The following is a 17,174-nucleotide window of genomic DNA, read 5'->3' on the forward strand; positions in this document are numbered from 1 at the left end:
AGGCTGACCTGGTTTCTTCAACAGGTGAAGAAAAAGGTGCAAGTGATTAACCCTGTAGGTTCAAAGAGACTGAAGAGGCCAACAACTAAATGCAACATATGGGCCTTGTTGGGATTCTAATTTGAACAAACTGTCTGTAAAGAGTAATTTTGAAATAGTTGGGGAATCAGTTACGATCTGGGTATTGTCAGTAATTTTGTTAGAGTCGATAATGGCATTAGGACTGGAGGAAAATGTCTAGGCATCTTCAGAGCTGCATACTTAAGCATGTCAAGGTGTAACAACAGATACGTGATTGCCTTGTGTTTGAGTTGCCTTCTTTACTTTCTCTGGCTATGGAAGCCATAGAAAATTCTGTAAACCTTGCAAAGGTACAACCTTCTGATACAGCGGAGAGAAAGTCTACCTTGTGAGCTGATTAAAAAGTTATTCATATCTTCCTACACTTAAAGGTTTAAAAAAAGTGAGAGAGGAACTTCTTACCATCATTGTTGTTGTTGCTGCTAGCTGCCATTAGGTCAGCTCTGATCAATGAACAACACATTGCCCAATCCTGCTCCACCTTCACAGTCGTTGGTATGCTCTTGTCCATTGTTATAGCCACTGTGTACATTAAATGTCGTCCAACCAGAGGCTAATCTTCCAGCACTATATCAGACAGTATTCTGTTGTGACCCATAGATTGTTCATTGGCTAATTTTCAGTAGATTGTCAGGCCTTTCTTCCTAGACTGTCTTAGTTTAGAAGCTCCCCACTGAAACCTGTCCACTATGGGTGAGCAAAGATAACGCGTATACTTGAAATATTGGTGGCATAAATTCCAGCATCAGAGGAACACGCAAGCCACCACGGTATGACAAACCATCACCTTTAGGGAATTTCAAACATTCACATACTTGTAATGAAAGGTAACCCGTTGCCATCGAGTCGATTCCGACTCATAGCCACCCTACAGGACAGGGTAGAACTGCCCTATAGGGTTTTCAAGGAGCGGCTGGTGGATTCTAACTGCCAGCCTTTTGGTTAGCAGATGAGCTCTTAACCACTACGCCACCAGGGCTCCAACAAAAGGTGTGTTTTAATCATTATTCCTCCACCCATAAATATTTTACGTATTGGAGCTAGCTGGCTCAAGAGCAGCTTCCTAAATGGTACTCGAGAATTCCTATTTTTAATGTGTTGTGTGTGTGGTCTGCGTTGGCCTCTTTTCTCTGTATTCTTTTTTGAAGAAATAAAGTAGAATAAGTCCTTGAATTTCATGTATGATAAGTGTCAAGTTGATTAGTCTCTTCTTGCTAAAAAACACCTTTGGATTCATTAAATATAAACTAATGATACTTAAGAGAGGAGATACCAAGATTCAGTTGGATTCCAGGCCTGTGAAATGGCAAGATTTTCAGTTTAGAAAAAACCAAAGTTGCTAATTACATACATATATGTGACTGTTCAGCAGAGAGCAGCGAGAGTGTTAAGTGGAACGTTGAAAATAGTAAATGAACACAACAAAACCGAGTACCCAGTCCTTGAATATGTTTTCCTGAAAGGAGCAAAGATAATGCATATCTTCTTGAAGGTGATTGAAAGCTATCATTTCAAATGAGTTCTACATTATTCATAGACCCCTGAAAACCATATCTCTATTTTTCTGTGTTGGATCTAAGATCTAACAGATGTTTTCCTAGAGGTGTATCATTCACATGTTTTGTTTTGATCTCTTGAGGGAGTCCTAATTATTCAACGTTTTTGTTTTTCCTTTCCTGAATTCTACATTAGAAAGAGTTACTTAGCTTCATAGACTTTTAGAGTTTTAAAGGATCTTCAAGGGCATCTAGTCAAACTTCCTGCCAGTGTAGGAAATTTCTTTTTACAGCACTCATCGTAGGAGATCAGCTTCTGCTGAATACTTCCTGTGCCAGTTAATTCACTAGTTCATTTCTCTTCTAGGTAGTTCTAATTATTCATATGCTAATAGCTATTGAACCTTACTATTAATATGTGTCAAGTACATTGCAATTTATCACCCATAGTTATTATGTAGTTGTACTAGATTACAACAACCTTCTAAATTGCTAACTCCAGTACACATTCTTTAATCTTCATCTTGTTGGATTTCTGCAGCAATCCACTCCCTCATTCTTGAAACTACTGTTATCCACTCCCTCACTCTTGAAACTTTCTCCTGTCTTGTTTTCTTTGACTTTCTCTTCTGTTTTTTTGCCTAGCTATTTGACTTTTTTTTTCTCAGTCTCTGTGTGAAGGGCTTGTTATCCTGATATCCCTTTAAATGTTCTTCTCCACTCCTCTTCTATTTTTGGCTCTTTATTCTGTCCATATACTCTCCCTGAAATGTTTTATCCATATCTAGAGCTTTACTATCAATAGTCTAAATGTATATTTCCATCCTTGACTTGTCTCCTAAACTCTAGTCCTTTGTATACAGGTGTCTCTTAGTCATCTAGTGCTGCTATAACAGAAATAACAAAAGTGGATGGCTTTAACAAAGAGAAACTTATTTTCTCACAGTCTAGTAGGCTAGTAGGCTAGAAGTCCAAATTCAGGGCATCAGCTCCAGGGGAAGGCTCTGGAGGAAGGTTCTTCTCATCAATCTTCCCCTGGACTAGGAGCTTCTCCGTGCAGGAACCCTGGGCCTGAAGGACACACTCTGCTCCCAATGCTGCTTTCTTTGTGGTATGAGGTCCCCCTGTCTCTCTGCTCCCTTCTCTCTTTTATATCTCAAAAGAGATTGGCTCAAGACACAATTCAATCCTGCAGATTGAGTCCTGCCTCATTAGCATAATTGGTGCCTATCCCATCTCATTAACATCATAGAGGTAGGATTTACAACACATAGGAAAATCACATCAGATGACAAAATGGTGGACAGTCACACTATTCTGGGAATCATGGCCTAGCCAAGTTGATACACATATTTTTGGAGGACATAATTCAATCCATGACAGGTGTGTCCTTGAATTTTCGCCTAGACTCTCATAAAACCCAACCAAACCCGTTGCCATTGAGTTGATGCCCAAATTCAAGATTTCCCAAGCTGAGGTGCAGCTTCGTTCTACATTCTTCTTTTGGTCACTGGAACTATGTCCAAGCAAATATCTTAATATTGTATTCACTATGTGCCTTTCCCTTCCCCAGAATATACTTTGGGTGCTTATTCTTCTCTACCCTCAAAGCCGCTTCCTTTATTCAGGCTCCCATCACCCAGGTTGACACTGTCTTCTAACTGGTGTCCTGCCTTCAGTCATGGACCCTTCCGACCCACCCTCCACACTGCAGCCAGAGTGGTTTTTCTCCAGTGAAATCTGTTCCCTACTTTGAAACTCCCCAGTGGCTCCATATTGCCTCTATATATGGCTTATGAGGAAGCCCTTTATGAAATGGCTCCTGTTTCCATTTCCAGCTTCACTTCTCTTCAGTACACCCTGTCCTCTATTCATTCCCAGTACTTGCCATCCTGAACATACTGGATTCTACATGTGGACTCTTCCTTTTGCCAGGAATATTTCTTGGATTATGAGAAATTGCTTCTTTTGTAATGCTTATTCCATTCCGGTTTAACTGTCAGTAACCAGCTTTGCTGCTACTCTCTGAGTCACTGGAGCAAGAATATAAAAACCCGTTGCCGTTGAGTGGATGCTGACTCATAGCTACCTTATAGGACAGAGTAGAACTGCCCTATAGGGCTTCCAAGGCTGTAACCTATACTGAAGCTGACTGCCCCATCTTTCTCCCGCAGAGCAGCTGGTGGGTTCAACCTCTGGGTTAGCAGCTGAGTGCTTTACCACTATGCCACCAGGGCTCCATAGAGCAAATATATAGTTTAAGTCATTTCCTTGTCCCTGCCAAAAAAAAAAATGAACCTGTTGCCATCGAGTTGATTCCAACTCATGGTGACCCCATGTGTTACAAAGTAGAAATGAGCTTCAGAGGGTTTTCTTGGCCGTAAGTCTAGAAAAAAAAAAAGTCTAGAACATAGAAAATTCTGCTAGTGGAATTGGACATTTTGATTTCCCTGCTTTGGACACACTGTAATTTCTACTGATTCTCTTCAAATATGACACCTAGAAATTTATATAATGATATGTCTCAACTAGTATAGTTTTTAATGGGGCTAATCTTAGGAGCCCTGCTGGCACAGTGGTTAAAGTGCTCGACTGCTAATTGAAAGTTTGGAGGTTCAAATTCACCAGCAGCTCTGTGGGAGAAAAATGTGACAGTCTGCTTCTGTAAAGATTTACAGCCTTAGAAACCCTATGGTTCAGTTCTACTCTGACCTGTAGGGTCACTATGAGTTGGAATCAACTCAGTGGCAATGGGTTTGGTTTTGGGTTGATCATCACTTGAGAAGAACATCTCTTTCTACCAATATGTTGTTGTCGTTGTGTGCCGTCGAGTCAATTCTGACTCATAGCAACCCTATAGGACAGAGTAGAACTGCCCCATAGGGTTTCCAAGGAGCAGCTGGTAGATTCGAACTGCCAACTTTTTGGTTGGCAGCCTGAGTTCTTAACCACTCTGCCACCTGGGCACCTACCAATATAGTGCCAAATAATAATCACTAAACATATGGGGTGTAAGTTTATACCTGCTGTATGCCATGTATGCAACTAAATATTGGAAATACATAATTTCTACTCATAAATAAAAGCAAAAAAAAAAAAAAAACCCGTGAGATAGGTAAAATCATCTCAGTTTTATAGAACAGGAAGCTGAGACTTAGAAAATTTGACAGTTGTCCAAACAAAGACTTAATGAAGCTAGGATTTAGATTCACATCCGTGTAACTTCAAAACCCAGGCTTTTCCTACTACCTGGTGCTGCCTTTGAGCTTTTCCGGTAGCCCTATGAAATATTTAAAACCGATGAACTCGAAGTCAGTTAAAACCAACCTTGCCAGCTTTTTCCCATTCTTATGTGATTGATTGCTTGAATCTGTGTGCTAGATCCTGCATCTGTGCTTATTAAGATGCATAACACTACCATTTTCAATTACTGTTATTCCGATCTGATGACACTATAAACTACGGAGATGAGTTTCTTTTGTCATGACTCAGTTTTACAGAATGCAGGCTACCACCTTTTGACGATGACTGATTTTTTCCCAAATGGTCTCCCATCATTGGCTCAGTAATCCTTCCTAGAACTGAAATCAAAGCACCTGCTTTAATTCTCAGAAGAATTAATTTTCCATTTGAAAGCCAGGAGAGACTATATCCAGCCTTTCTTTAATGGCACTTCACTACTTACTCATGGATTCTTAAATATTATGACAATGCTTCTGCTGCAACAGGTAGTTTTGTGTCCTTAAGTATCATCTCTCTGGTTCCGACACTTGGATTCTTTTTTATACCTTTCCCATAGGACTGGTGTTTAGGGAACATAGAGTAAATATGTTAAGATACCAAGATGTCAGAACATCTTTCATATACGTAGAGAATTAAAGTTAAGTGGCAGTGTGAATGGCTGTATTCTGCAATTACTCATTGGTGCTTTGAAGCCTCTTGAAGAAAGTCACTATATAAAATGCAACCTACGGCAGCAAAAAGACAGGAAAAACTCAAATATGTCCTTGGTGAACAGTCAAAGGGATGCTTTTTCAACTATTCAGATCATTTTACAGATGACTACAGTGAAGGCATTCCATCAAACAGAACCATCAGCTTTCTTCCAACCAAATGAAATGTCAACAACAACAAAAAGTAAACAGACTTGCTGGTCTGATAGAGACTGGAGAAACCCCGAGAGTATGGCCCCCGGGCACCCTTATAGCTCGGCAATGAAGTCACTCCTGAGGTTCACCCTCCAGCCAAAGATTAGACAGGCCCATAAAACAAAACGAGACTAAAGGGGCACACCAGCCCAGGGGCAAGGACGAGAAGGCAGGAAGGGTCAGGAAAGCTGGTAACAGGGAACCCAAGGTCGAGAAGGGGAGAGTGTTAGCATGTCACGGAGTTGGCAACCAATGTCACAAAACAATATGTGTACTAACTGTTTAATGAGAAACTAGTTTGTTCTGTAAACCTTCATCTAAAGTACAATAAAAAAAAATGAAGTGTCAGAAGAGTGTGACAAGTTTTCAGATATCACCGTCTTGAAGCTGTGCCATCCTAGAAGAGGATGTTTGGGCAAAAGGGATCACAGATATGTCACTTCTAAAATATCTGAGTAGAAACTAACTAAAAGAAGTAAATTTAAAAGTTTACCCAAAAGGTCTAGGTCCTCACTTATAACATATGAAGCTTATAAGAGCAGATAAAGCTAGTGCAAAATATTGCCCAGTGTTGGCCCGAAAGGAGAAGGAGTAAATAATTTAATGATGCACCTGCCAGGGTCCACATAGGAGAGAAAAGCCACACAGTCATTTGAGGTGGGAAAATAAGGAATTCTTAACAGGGGTTTGAAGTAACGAAGGATCGCTTCCTCAGAGATAAAGAGATCCCTAAAAAGTACAGGAATAGCAGGTATAGGTGGTAGCCACCACCCCCAGAACTGCAATAGAGCACCCAAAAAAGAGACCACCCCCTCCACCCCAGGACAGAGATCCAGCCCTCTTTGGAGAAAGTGGAACTCTGGCTCACTGCATGGCAGAGAAGTTCACGGAGGTGTCACATTGGTGGGACTTGCTGGAAATCCACCCTCAGGTGCTGGAGGTGACTGTCCTCAGGGAGGTGCCATGCACGCTACTCACTGCAAGCTACCCACAGGAGGGGACCAGAGAAATCTTCCAAGGAAGGTGTCTAGCTGGTGGAACTCCCTCATGAAACCTCCTGAAGCCTCGTACCCCACCTGTTGGCCCTCTGCTGTGAAGCCACCTGAGAAGGGAGCGCTGGGGGAAGCTGCCAGGGGATCACTTGCTGCTGGTAACCCAGCACTGCTGCAAAGATCCACGCTTTCTGCAGGAGACCCAGGAGATGAACACACCTGGATCAGGAAGTGGAAGCTCTTGTGGCGTAGTGGTTAAGAGCTATGGCTGCTGACCAAAAGGTCAGCAGTTTGAATCCACCAGGTGCTCCTTGGAAATATTATGGGGCACTTCCACTCTGTCCTATAGGGTCGTTATGAGTTGGAGTCCACTTGATGGCAATGGGTTTGGTTTTTTTTGTTTGGACCAGGAAGATACCCTTTCCTCCTCCAGTGTTCCTCCAGCACCCTCTGCTGACACAGTTAAAGGTTAGACCAGATGGCAAGGGAGACATTTAGAGTCTAGCTCCATTATTGCAGAGTTCCAAGAAAGGGTGGGTTTGGAGCTGAGAGATAATAAATTGAAAATGACATAAATGGTATCTGGGAGAAAAACTCTTTGCTATAAAGACACCCATTTCTGGCATCCAGGGGCAAATGATTACTATATTGTTCTTCTACTTTCTGATCAATCATAGTTACTTGATTTGAAAAGCTACATAGATGTGTAAAAGAGTGTAGTGTTTTCCTGGCACCTTTCTGTAGCATGGAGTTGAATTAGATTGTACTCCGTTTTGAACTATGTGATACTTTGAGGATGTGTCGCTGTTTTGGGCAGATCGAATAAGCATGCTGCAAATTTCAAAGGTGAGAGAATGATCCGATCAAGAACTTACGTTGTTGAGCTAGGAATGTTTCTGGACTTCCGCTTGTGATTTAAAATCCACTAAAATCAGAACTCTAGTACTAGTCTTCATTTTAAAATATGAAATGACAGCCATTTCATCTTTCTGAAGTACTTTGAAAGTTTATTCTGACACCAAAGCATAATTCTGGTGGATTATTGAAAACTATTGTAACGTTGGTTATTACCTACGAATTATGGTAGAACAATGAAAGTCCCTTTAAATACTCTCTGTGCTTAGCATCAAATGAGGTGGGTGCTGAGTGGGTGGATGTCACCCATATTCTGTCCTGATTGCAATTCTGTGAGTTTAATTTGTTGGATCCCCAACATAATGTCCCAAATCACCTGGTTGCTGAGTGCAAGTCTTGTGATCACCTTTGTTGTGGGACTCCCTATGATTTTGTCCAGTGAGGAAGGAAATCATGGTAGAGAAGGTGCCTTTGTCTTTGTGGCAGTGGCTGGGCTATACCTGTTCCAGAACGTTACCCTGTGCTTAGCCAAATCAGGCCTGATAGAAAAAACGCAGAGCATTCAGGAAAATGCTTGTGCTGCGGTCACTTAATTTAGATCAGAGTTTCTCAAACATAGACCATTCGCTACCAACTTCAGAATCAACCTCAGATGCTTCTTAAAATACCAATTTTTTTTGGTCTTACCTGTGATCAACTTTTAATCAGACTCTGGGCATTCTGAGTACAGGGACTGAGAGTCCACATTTTGGACAAACCCCTGAGCTGATTAGTATCCTTACTGATGTTTGAGAGCCAGGAGTCAAGGTGCTGCTCCCTTTTTTTTTTTGGCAAAGTAATATTGACAAAAGTCATAAGAGGGCCGGCTATGTCATGCTACTGTCAGCCCACAGGTAGTCTGGGATTTTGCATTTGTCAGGTGCAGCCAACTTTGCCTACCCTAAGCAGAGAAGTAACTGTTAGAACCATATGATGGTATAAGGAATCACTTGAGGTTCAGGCTTGAAAGGAGAGAACCCAGGCATCCCTGGACATGTGTGTATCAGGCACTAATTGATGGTCAGAGCTGGGTTGAGTCAGCTCCAAGTTTTATTATGTTTTTCTCCTGACCTTGTGCCCATCGCTTACCTGGAAGGAAGAGCACCCTCTAGATGCATGCGATGAAGTAGAAAATGCCCCGGTAGGCTGTTCTCAGAATTGAGACAGAGGGATGCCAGGTGGCCTCAAACAAGAAATGTCTATTCTATCAGATTCTGATTTGTTGTCAAAGTAACACACACGATTACTCTTAGAGAAGCTAGTTAAAAGTTTAAGAAGTGTATGCTTAACTGCATTCTAAGCTAGGTCTTAGATTAACAAAATAACTTTTGAATTGTCTTAATCCTCAGCCTGAATATGTCAACATTTGCTTTTGGTACATTCCACCGAGCCTCAGAGAGTTGCAAGAAGGACCTGAATTCTGGGCGAAACTTAATTTGGTAAGTAATAAGGCAATTGTGCTTTTCTTTGGGATGCCGTGCATTAAATGTCCATTGTGTATTGACTCTATAAGTAATTCTGTTATTCAGGCCTTGCTAGGACCTCTTGAAGGTCTAAAGAGGTGGCTTTTGGTATATTAGAAAATAATGAAATGCCAAACAGTTGGAAACGTTGTTTACATTGAATAAATTAATGCTCTCGACACACACACACAGATTCGAAATAATTGTGCTGTTTGCAAGATATGGTAGAATTTAGTAGAAGTTCTCACACACAGCACACTTGGAAGTATGAGGAAGCATGGTCTGGCCATGGGACGCAAGATTGAAGTTGTATGATTGCTGGCTACTTCTTTCAACTCTGCCGTGTGTCTCCATGACTGTGTGTACAACCTCACTTGATAGGATTTTTTTTTTAGTGTACTTCAGATGAAGGTTTACAGAACAAACTAGCTTCTCATTAAACAGTTAGTACACATATTGTTTTATGACATTGATTAACAACCCCACGACACATCAATGCTCTCCCTTCTGGACTTTGGGTTCCCTATTACCAGCTTTCCTGTTCCCTCTTACCTTCTAGTCCTTGCCCCTGGGCTGATGTGCCCCTTTAGTCTCATTTTGTCCTATGGGTCTGTCTAATCTTAGGTTAAAAGGTGTATCTCCGGATTGACTTCATTACTGAGCTAAAAGCATGTCCGGGGGCCATACTCTTCGTGTTGATAGAATTTTTTAAGATCTAACCGTGATGCCTGTCGTGAGTGTGAGACCTTCTGTCTTGCCCCCTAACAAAGCCCTGAAGCTTATGCCCAAGGGGCTTGCATGATAAAAGAGAAAAGAGATACCAGCAATGTGTTTCAACTGATGGATTGAGCACTATGTGCTTGGAAGTGTCTCCACACACAGCTGGTGAGGTTGACAATCAGGGACAGATTATCCAATAGGCAAGGTAAGCACCATGACCATCTGTAGTGAACAATTTCCCATTTTTCCACCACATCAAAGATCCTGCTCCTAGGTATGGCTGACACCTGTCTCTCTTCCAGCTCCACAGCACCTTCCTACAGAATCAAAGCCTCTTCTTACATTTACAATCCTTCACAGGGGCCCTTGCCCCAGTAAGGAAGGTAAGCTAATCTGTAGTGAACAATTTCACATAGGCTTTAAAGTTGGAACCCATGTTATATTGTTCACTACAGATGATCGAGTAAGCAAGGTAAGTACCATACTTACCTCGCTTATTGGATAACCCTCCCCTGCTGACAGTCCACAGTGAGGAGAAGCCCCAGGCTCCAGGGTCTTTTTGTGTCTCGTCTGAACTTCTCCCCTTGTGGCCTTGCCAGTTAAAATCCTTCCTTTAATCCAGATTTCCAAGAAATATGAAGTCCCATGGGTTAACAGTACTTGATCTCAGTAGCTTCCATTGAACTTGATGGTTCTGTGGCCATGACACGTAGAGTGACAGGTTGCAACGAGTTGGTGCCATCAAACTTAGGCAACCACCCTATCACTTGCATCTTCCCTCTCAAGGTAAGTATGGCCACCTAGCCTGACTAGTAAAAATTCTGACTGGAAACTTCTCCCTGTCCTTAACGGGGAAATCAGTGATAGTTTTAACAGCTTTTATAGGTTATATAGCCTTTCTGCCTACCCTTTGGAAGAAAAGGAAAAGTTTCCCACTCAGGCAAGTGACAAACACTGACCAGGTGCTCACTGTGCTATGCCCTAAAGATACAGACATTATAAGGATTTGGTCCCCACCCTCCAGATGCTCACAGTGTGGTACCAGTATACCAGGTGCTGTCGAGTCAATGCCAACTCATAGCAGCCCTTAGGACAGAGTGGAAATGCCCCATAGGGTTTCCAAGGAGTGGCTGGTGAATTCGAACTGCCGATATTCTGGTTAGCACCCAGGCTGTATCCACTGTGCCACCAGGGCCCTTCATAGTGTGGTAGAGGAGACAAAGGATTGAGGAGACAACTACAAGGCAGCTAGTCAGTGCCCTGCTGTTGTTACCCACTGTCAAGTCAGCCCTCAACTCATGTGCAAAGCCCCGGCTTGCACCATCCCTACAATTGGTTGTGGATGGGACTGTTGTGATCAATAGGGTTTTCTTTGGTTGATTTTTGGAAGTAGCTCTCCAGCCCTTTCTTCTTAGCCCATCTTAATCTGGAAGCTCTACTGAAACCTGTTCAGCATCCTAGCAACCCTCAAGCCTCCACTGATGGATGGGTGGTAGCTGCACATGAGGTGCATTGGCCAGGAATCGAACCCGGGCCTCCTCCATGGAAGGCAAGAATTCTGTCACTGCCCCAGTAAGCACCTAAAACCAAAAAACCAAACCCGTTGCCATCAAGGTGATTCCGACTCATAGCAACCCTATCTGACAGATTAGAGCCACCCCCAAAGAGTTTCCAAGGAGCCCTGGTGGATTCCAACTGCCAGACTTTTGGCTAGCCGCTGTAGCTCTTAGCCACGACACCACCAGGGTTTCCAGTAAGTGCCTAGATGGAGTTAAGTACTGTTTGCAGTGAAAGCAGAGAGAAAGGATTTCTACCCAAATGTGTGAAAAGAGGAAACACTGGAGCTGAATCTTGAGCGTGAAATAGATGCCGGTCAGGTGAAAATGATAAAGAGGTAGATTCTGGAAAGAATCATAGCATGCAGACCAAGAGGCTCAAGAGAGGGTAGTGTGATTCGAAGAACACAGGAGTATAAGAGGTAGTGATGGAAAGTGAGGTAAGAGCAGCAGCCAAGGGGCGCGTCGTGAGGAGCTTTGGTCTCCCATGGCAACCCATTGCCATCAAGTCGATTCTGACTCATAGCAACCTTATAGGACAGAGTAGAACTGCTCCATAGGGTTTCCAAGGAGCGACTGGTGAATTTGAACTGCTGACCTTTTGGTTAACAGCCAAAATCTTAACCACTGCACCACCAGGGCTCCCTTCCAGGGCAGGGAGCTGGGAACTTGTGGCACAGCCTAATTGGGAGGGGAAGGGCAGACAGCAGCCTCATCTCGAAGCATCTCCTTTTTACTTTGTCATTTTCTGTTTATTCAGGGCTCATTAACCCTTCTACATTATAACATTACAAGTTATCAATATATAAATAAATATTCTACCTCTTATCAAACCCGAGAACAGGTAGCAAAACTGGGGAGAAATGGGTGGTATTATCTGTACCCTTCCCCAGACAAGCCCTTCATTACCCATTTCAGGAAGTTAACATCTTCCTTGGGATTTGTCTTGTATTCTTGTCACACAATGCAAATATGAAAGTGTTTAAGAATATATTTCAAATGGTAAGTAACCCATAAAAAGAAAGAGGAACTGGACAACCAGAGAATTTAATGGCGAGGTCTCTAGGAACATTTTTCTCTTAGAATAATACTGATGTTTTTTGGTGGGATTGATGGGGGGAAACTCCTGGGAGTTGTGAAAGATATCACTGCCAATTTTCTCACTAAACTAAAAATCACTTTTCTATTGTTAAGGAAAACAAAAAAACCAAACCCATTTTCATTGAGTCTATTCTGACGCATAGCAACCCTACAGGACAGAGTAGAACTCCCGCATAGGGTTTCCAAGGAGTGGCTGGTGGATTCGAACTGTCAGCCTTTTGGTTAGCAGCTGAACGCTTAACTACCGCACCACCAGGGCTCCATTGTTAAGAAAAGAGACCAAAAATGTGACATTTGAGTTTTACTGACTTAGTAATGTTTTTCTTTTTTTTTTTTAGTAATGTTGCACAGACCCAAATCAGCATAGCTAGGGAGTCCCATTATGTTTGTGGATACTTTTGACCCGCTCTTCCTTTACTTAAAGAAATGTTTATCCAGTCTCAGAAAATTAGAAATTGAGGATGGCCGCATAATCCAAAACAAGGTAATTCCCAGTATAATACACTTTTCATCTTAACTGGAAATTGAAAATGAATCGGGACGTTCTCGCCTATCCTATCCCTGGTGTTCTGCCAGCATTGACTTTGTTGCAGTTAATATCATGACTCCCCACGCCTTCATTTTAGAAATAAATTTTCTGACATTAGAAAGGGTTTCTACTTCCTCAGCCTCATATCACACTGTTCAATTGTTGTGGCTGCTTCTGATTAGCAGGCAGGTATCAGACAGGTAAATTATTGTTGGTCCTCAGGTTCTTTGTTTCCTTTATCTGCTCTCTTTCTGTTTGTGGGTGTGTGTGCATCAGTCTGGCAAGAGAGGAGGGAGGCATACCCATCTGTAGTTGATCTGTGTGGTTTCATGCTTACTGAAGTATGAGAAGGCAAGTATATGATTTATAACCTGGAGTGTACTTGAAGCACACCTGGAATTTATTTGGGGGTTTATCTTGGATGGAGAATCACAAACAAATAAATAAACCAGATAACACTTTGCCCCTCTGATTCAGACTAGTGTCAGGCTGAGCTGTCAGGCTTCAGAATTAGCGGTGTGATACGTCTTCTCTTTGGCAGCTGGGGGCGGGGGGCAGGGGGGAGAGGAACTATTTGGTGATGAATCTGGAGTGTGTGTGTGTGTGTGCGCACGCACGCACACAGGTGCCCATGTATGGGCCCGTTTTTGAGAACACAGTCACTCCACAGTCTGAAAACACCATGACAGTCACTCTGTGACACTGTACCCATCACTGAGTTCCAACAACTTCTCTTTTTTAAGATGTCCTCCATAAAATGCTCTGCTTTCTGGTTCTTTCAGGCATTACCGTATTCTAGGTCTTCCTTCCTTCCCTGTCCGGATGGCAGTTGCCTCTCTTCTGGCCTCTCTGCCTCCTCCCGTCTGCTTTTCCAGTTGTTCTCTTCCCTCTGCGCACCCGCCCTTCCAACTCTGCCTCATCGTGTTGCTTTCCTGACGGGAGGCTCCGGAGGCCTCCTGTTCCCGACAGCAGGGGTTTCCAGCCCTATTGGACCCAGTGGCCACTGGTTACAACAGATACTATTAATGTTCCCTTTACTCTCCTAAAATGAAGCCAATGGAAATAATGGCTTAGCCACACTCGTGATTTTCTAGAAGGCAATATAAGCCCTACCATGTGATATGAAGGTGAAATAAGTTAGTAATAAAAAAATATATTTAGAGATAGAGATTTTAGTTTATAAAGGCTTGGGCATGACAAGATTCTAGCAGGTACTCTTGGAATCACAGTAGATGGACACCTTTATAAAGAGGCTGTTGTAAGTAGGTAATGCTGTTGATTCAAATAACAGGAACAATGTGGTATTAGTGACGTATTCTTTTTTTAAATGGTACACAACTCTTGGTAAATTTCTAAAGAAAACATTCTTCCCTCAATTTCTATGGCAGTGAAAACCTTAGTGTTCATTAAAACTGGGCACAGAATATCTTGCCCTGATATGTACAACAGAGTCAGGTTCTGGCCTTGAATAATTATAATGAGGTTTTTTACTTCATGCATTTTCAGTAGGTCGTTTGAAAGTTGGGCAGGATGAGGGCCAGGTCTTCACTGCTCATGACGACTCAGCTTGTTGCTGGGTAGTTAGCATCTCCAGTCCCTACCCACTAAATACCACTGGTGTCCCCCAAACATCGTACCCTCCAAACTTCTAAAATTTGCGTTCTTACGAGTAATTAACGAGCTGTCCTTTTGTACCAAGAACATCTCCCCAAATTTCCAAAATGCTCCCTAGGTGGGTAGAGCCACCCCTATTCAGAACCATTGATCCACAGGATATAATTTTGTCTCATGTTCTTGATACGCAGAGCCTGCCTGTCTGTCCCCACGGTGCTTCTCTGAATTGACCTATAAAAAAAAAAAAAAATTTTTTTTTTTTTTTACTTCCAGTGTTGAGACCCCTCAACTAACCAGACTGGACCAGAGGGGGTCCACTGATTCTCCTGATCACTAGGAAATGCTTTAGGAGCTAGGTAAGGGATACCTTTCATCAGTCGCATTGGCAGAGTACTAGAGATTTTAATGCTAGTGTTGGTGAAAATGTTGGGTGACTCACCTGAGCTTCTCATGGGCATAAATAATTGTTCAAATTTTCTGAAGAGAACCTGCCAGTACATATCAAAAGTCATACTTTTGCATGTATTTTCTTCCAACGATTCTGCTTCTAGGAATCTGTCCTTTTGAAATTGTTATTGAACTATGGGGAGTAAAAGCTGTTTGGAAGTTCATAGCCATATATTTTTTTAATTGGCAAAAAAAATTAGAAGAACCTAAATACTCAGCTATTGGGAATTGGTGAAATTTTAGTATGTAATTTGTATGCAAAGCTACAGAGTGGAGGCAATTAAAATTATGTTAAAAAATAATACGCTTGTACTATATTATTAATTGGAGCCCTGGTGGTGCAATGGTTACCAGCTATGGCTGCAAACCAAAAAGATCAGCAGTTCAAATCCAGCACCCGCTCCTTGGAAACCCTATAGGGCAGTTCTCACCTGTCCCATAGGGTCACTGTAAGTCAGAATCAACTTGACTGTAACAGGTTTGGGGTTTTGTTTTTTAATTGAAAAAACAGGTTATAAAGGAGCCATGATAGCATGATACTAATTTTGAAAAAATGATGTTTATATGTATATAGGTATTTATACACATATAAAATGACGTGAATTTGCTTAGATAAGGGGCAAACAATGGGCACCAAAATGTATTTAGAGATAGAATTATAGGTGATTTTTTTCTTTCTGTTGCATTTCCTTGTAGTCTTTAAATTTTCTACCAAAACCAAACCAAACCCATTGCCATCAAGTCAATTTTGACTCATAGTGACCCTATAGGACAGAGTAGAACTGCCTCGTAGGGTTTCCAAGGAGTGCCTAGAAGATTCTAACTGCCGAACTTCTGGTTCGCAGCTGTAGCTGTTGACCACCACACCACCAGGGTTTCTGATTTTTGTTTTTCTACAGTTAACATATATTGCTTTTTGTGGAAATAACAATAGTAATAATAAAACAAAATATACAACATTGACCTAATGAAGCCATTGGCTTCCTTGAATGGTTATCTAGCTAGAAGCTATACAGGTTCTGACCACGTACTCCTAACAGTTAAAAAAGTACATGAGCGTTCATCCCCAAATATATATTTATTACTTTACAGAGATTGTATGTGCATTTGAAAAATATACAAAATAGATTTTTCTAAGAATGAATTTTAAACTTTTAATTATTAAGAGATGTTCTAATCTTTTCTTCCTGTACCACAGGGATTGTCTTGTTTGGAGGCCATGATTATACAATCTTTAAACAAATAGTTTGCAAACTCTTTTCTCTCTTGACTTGTGCCCAGATAGGGTATAGAATTTGTCACCCGGGCCCACCTCTCTTTCTCAGTATCTGCGCTGTTCCTAGTATCTGCACTGGTTCAGAGTGAGACCTTAAACAGTCTTCCTAGGGTTCCCTGAAACTTTGCAGCATTGTGGTAGAGTTGGCACTTTGTTCTCTAAAGAGATTGGCTGAAATTCGTCTATGTGTGCGTGTGTCTCCTGAAGCTGTACCAGTGACCAGATATTGAGGGCCAGCAAGCTGGGGATAGACTTCAAAGATAAACCGAGGAAGCTTAAGGCCCAGGGAATGTAATAGAAAATTCCATCCTCATCATGGCTCAGTGTTCTGATGCGGAGGATTTCCCCTTTGGCTTGACACTTCATAAATAATTCTGCACGGTGCCACTGAAGTTTACGTTCTTAGATGTAATTAACGAGCTGCCTTCTTGTGCTCGTGCACGGTCATTTCACCTTTTTGTGTTTGCTGACCTGCAGATTTGTGACTCATGTTAATCATTTATAGCAACAGGCTCCTTTCTCCTCAACAAGAGAGGCAGAGTAAATCTTTTAGAACCTACTTAATGGGTTTATTGTTTTATTGCTTGTTTGGTGATATAACTGGATATGATATTCCAAATATCTTAGTGAGGATTTGGTATTCTTCCTGACAGTTTTCTGATTAACCGCCATTGAAGTTGAGGCTGCATGACCTGGCTAGGGTGATGGGCTTCAGTGGAAGCCTTAGGGCAAAGACATCCAAGGATGGTAGGCAGGGGTTCATGGCCCCTGAGTCCTTGGGTGGTGCAAATAATTAAGGACTTGCCAACTACCCGAAAGCTTGGTGGTTCAAAACCACTAAGAGGCACCTACTTGCC

At 42.0% G+C, this 17,174-nt stretch overlaps 1 protein-coding gene across 1 annotated transcript in view; it reads left to right on the forward strand.

The window, feature by feature from the left end:
• The window catches only part of GADL1 (glutamate decarboxylase like 1), a 193,939-nt gene that overhangs the window by 121,669 nt on the left and 55,096 nt on the right, over positions 1 to 17,174 (forward strand). The window contains exon 14 of the mRNA XM_049870892.1: positions 8,961 to 9,050. Within this exon, the coding sequence (XP_049726849.1) occupies positions 8,961 to 9,050 (90 nt within the window). The remainder of the gene's footprint in view (positions 1 to 8,960; positions 9,051 to 17,174) is intronic.

This window comes from Elephas maximus, chromosome 27, assembly GCF_024166365.1.
Source record: "Elephas maximus indicus isolate mEleMax1 chromosome 27, mEleMax1 primary haplotype, whole genome shotgun sequence".
Taxonomy (NCBI): domain Eukaryota; kingdom Metazoa; phylum Chordata; class Mammalia; order Proboscidea; family Elephantidae; genus Elephas; species Elephas maximus.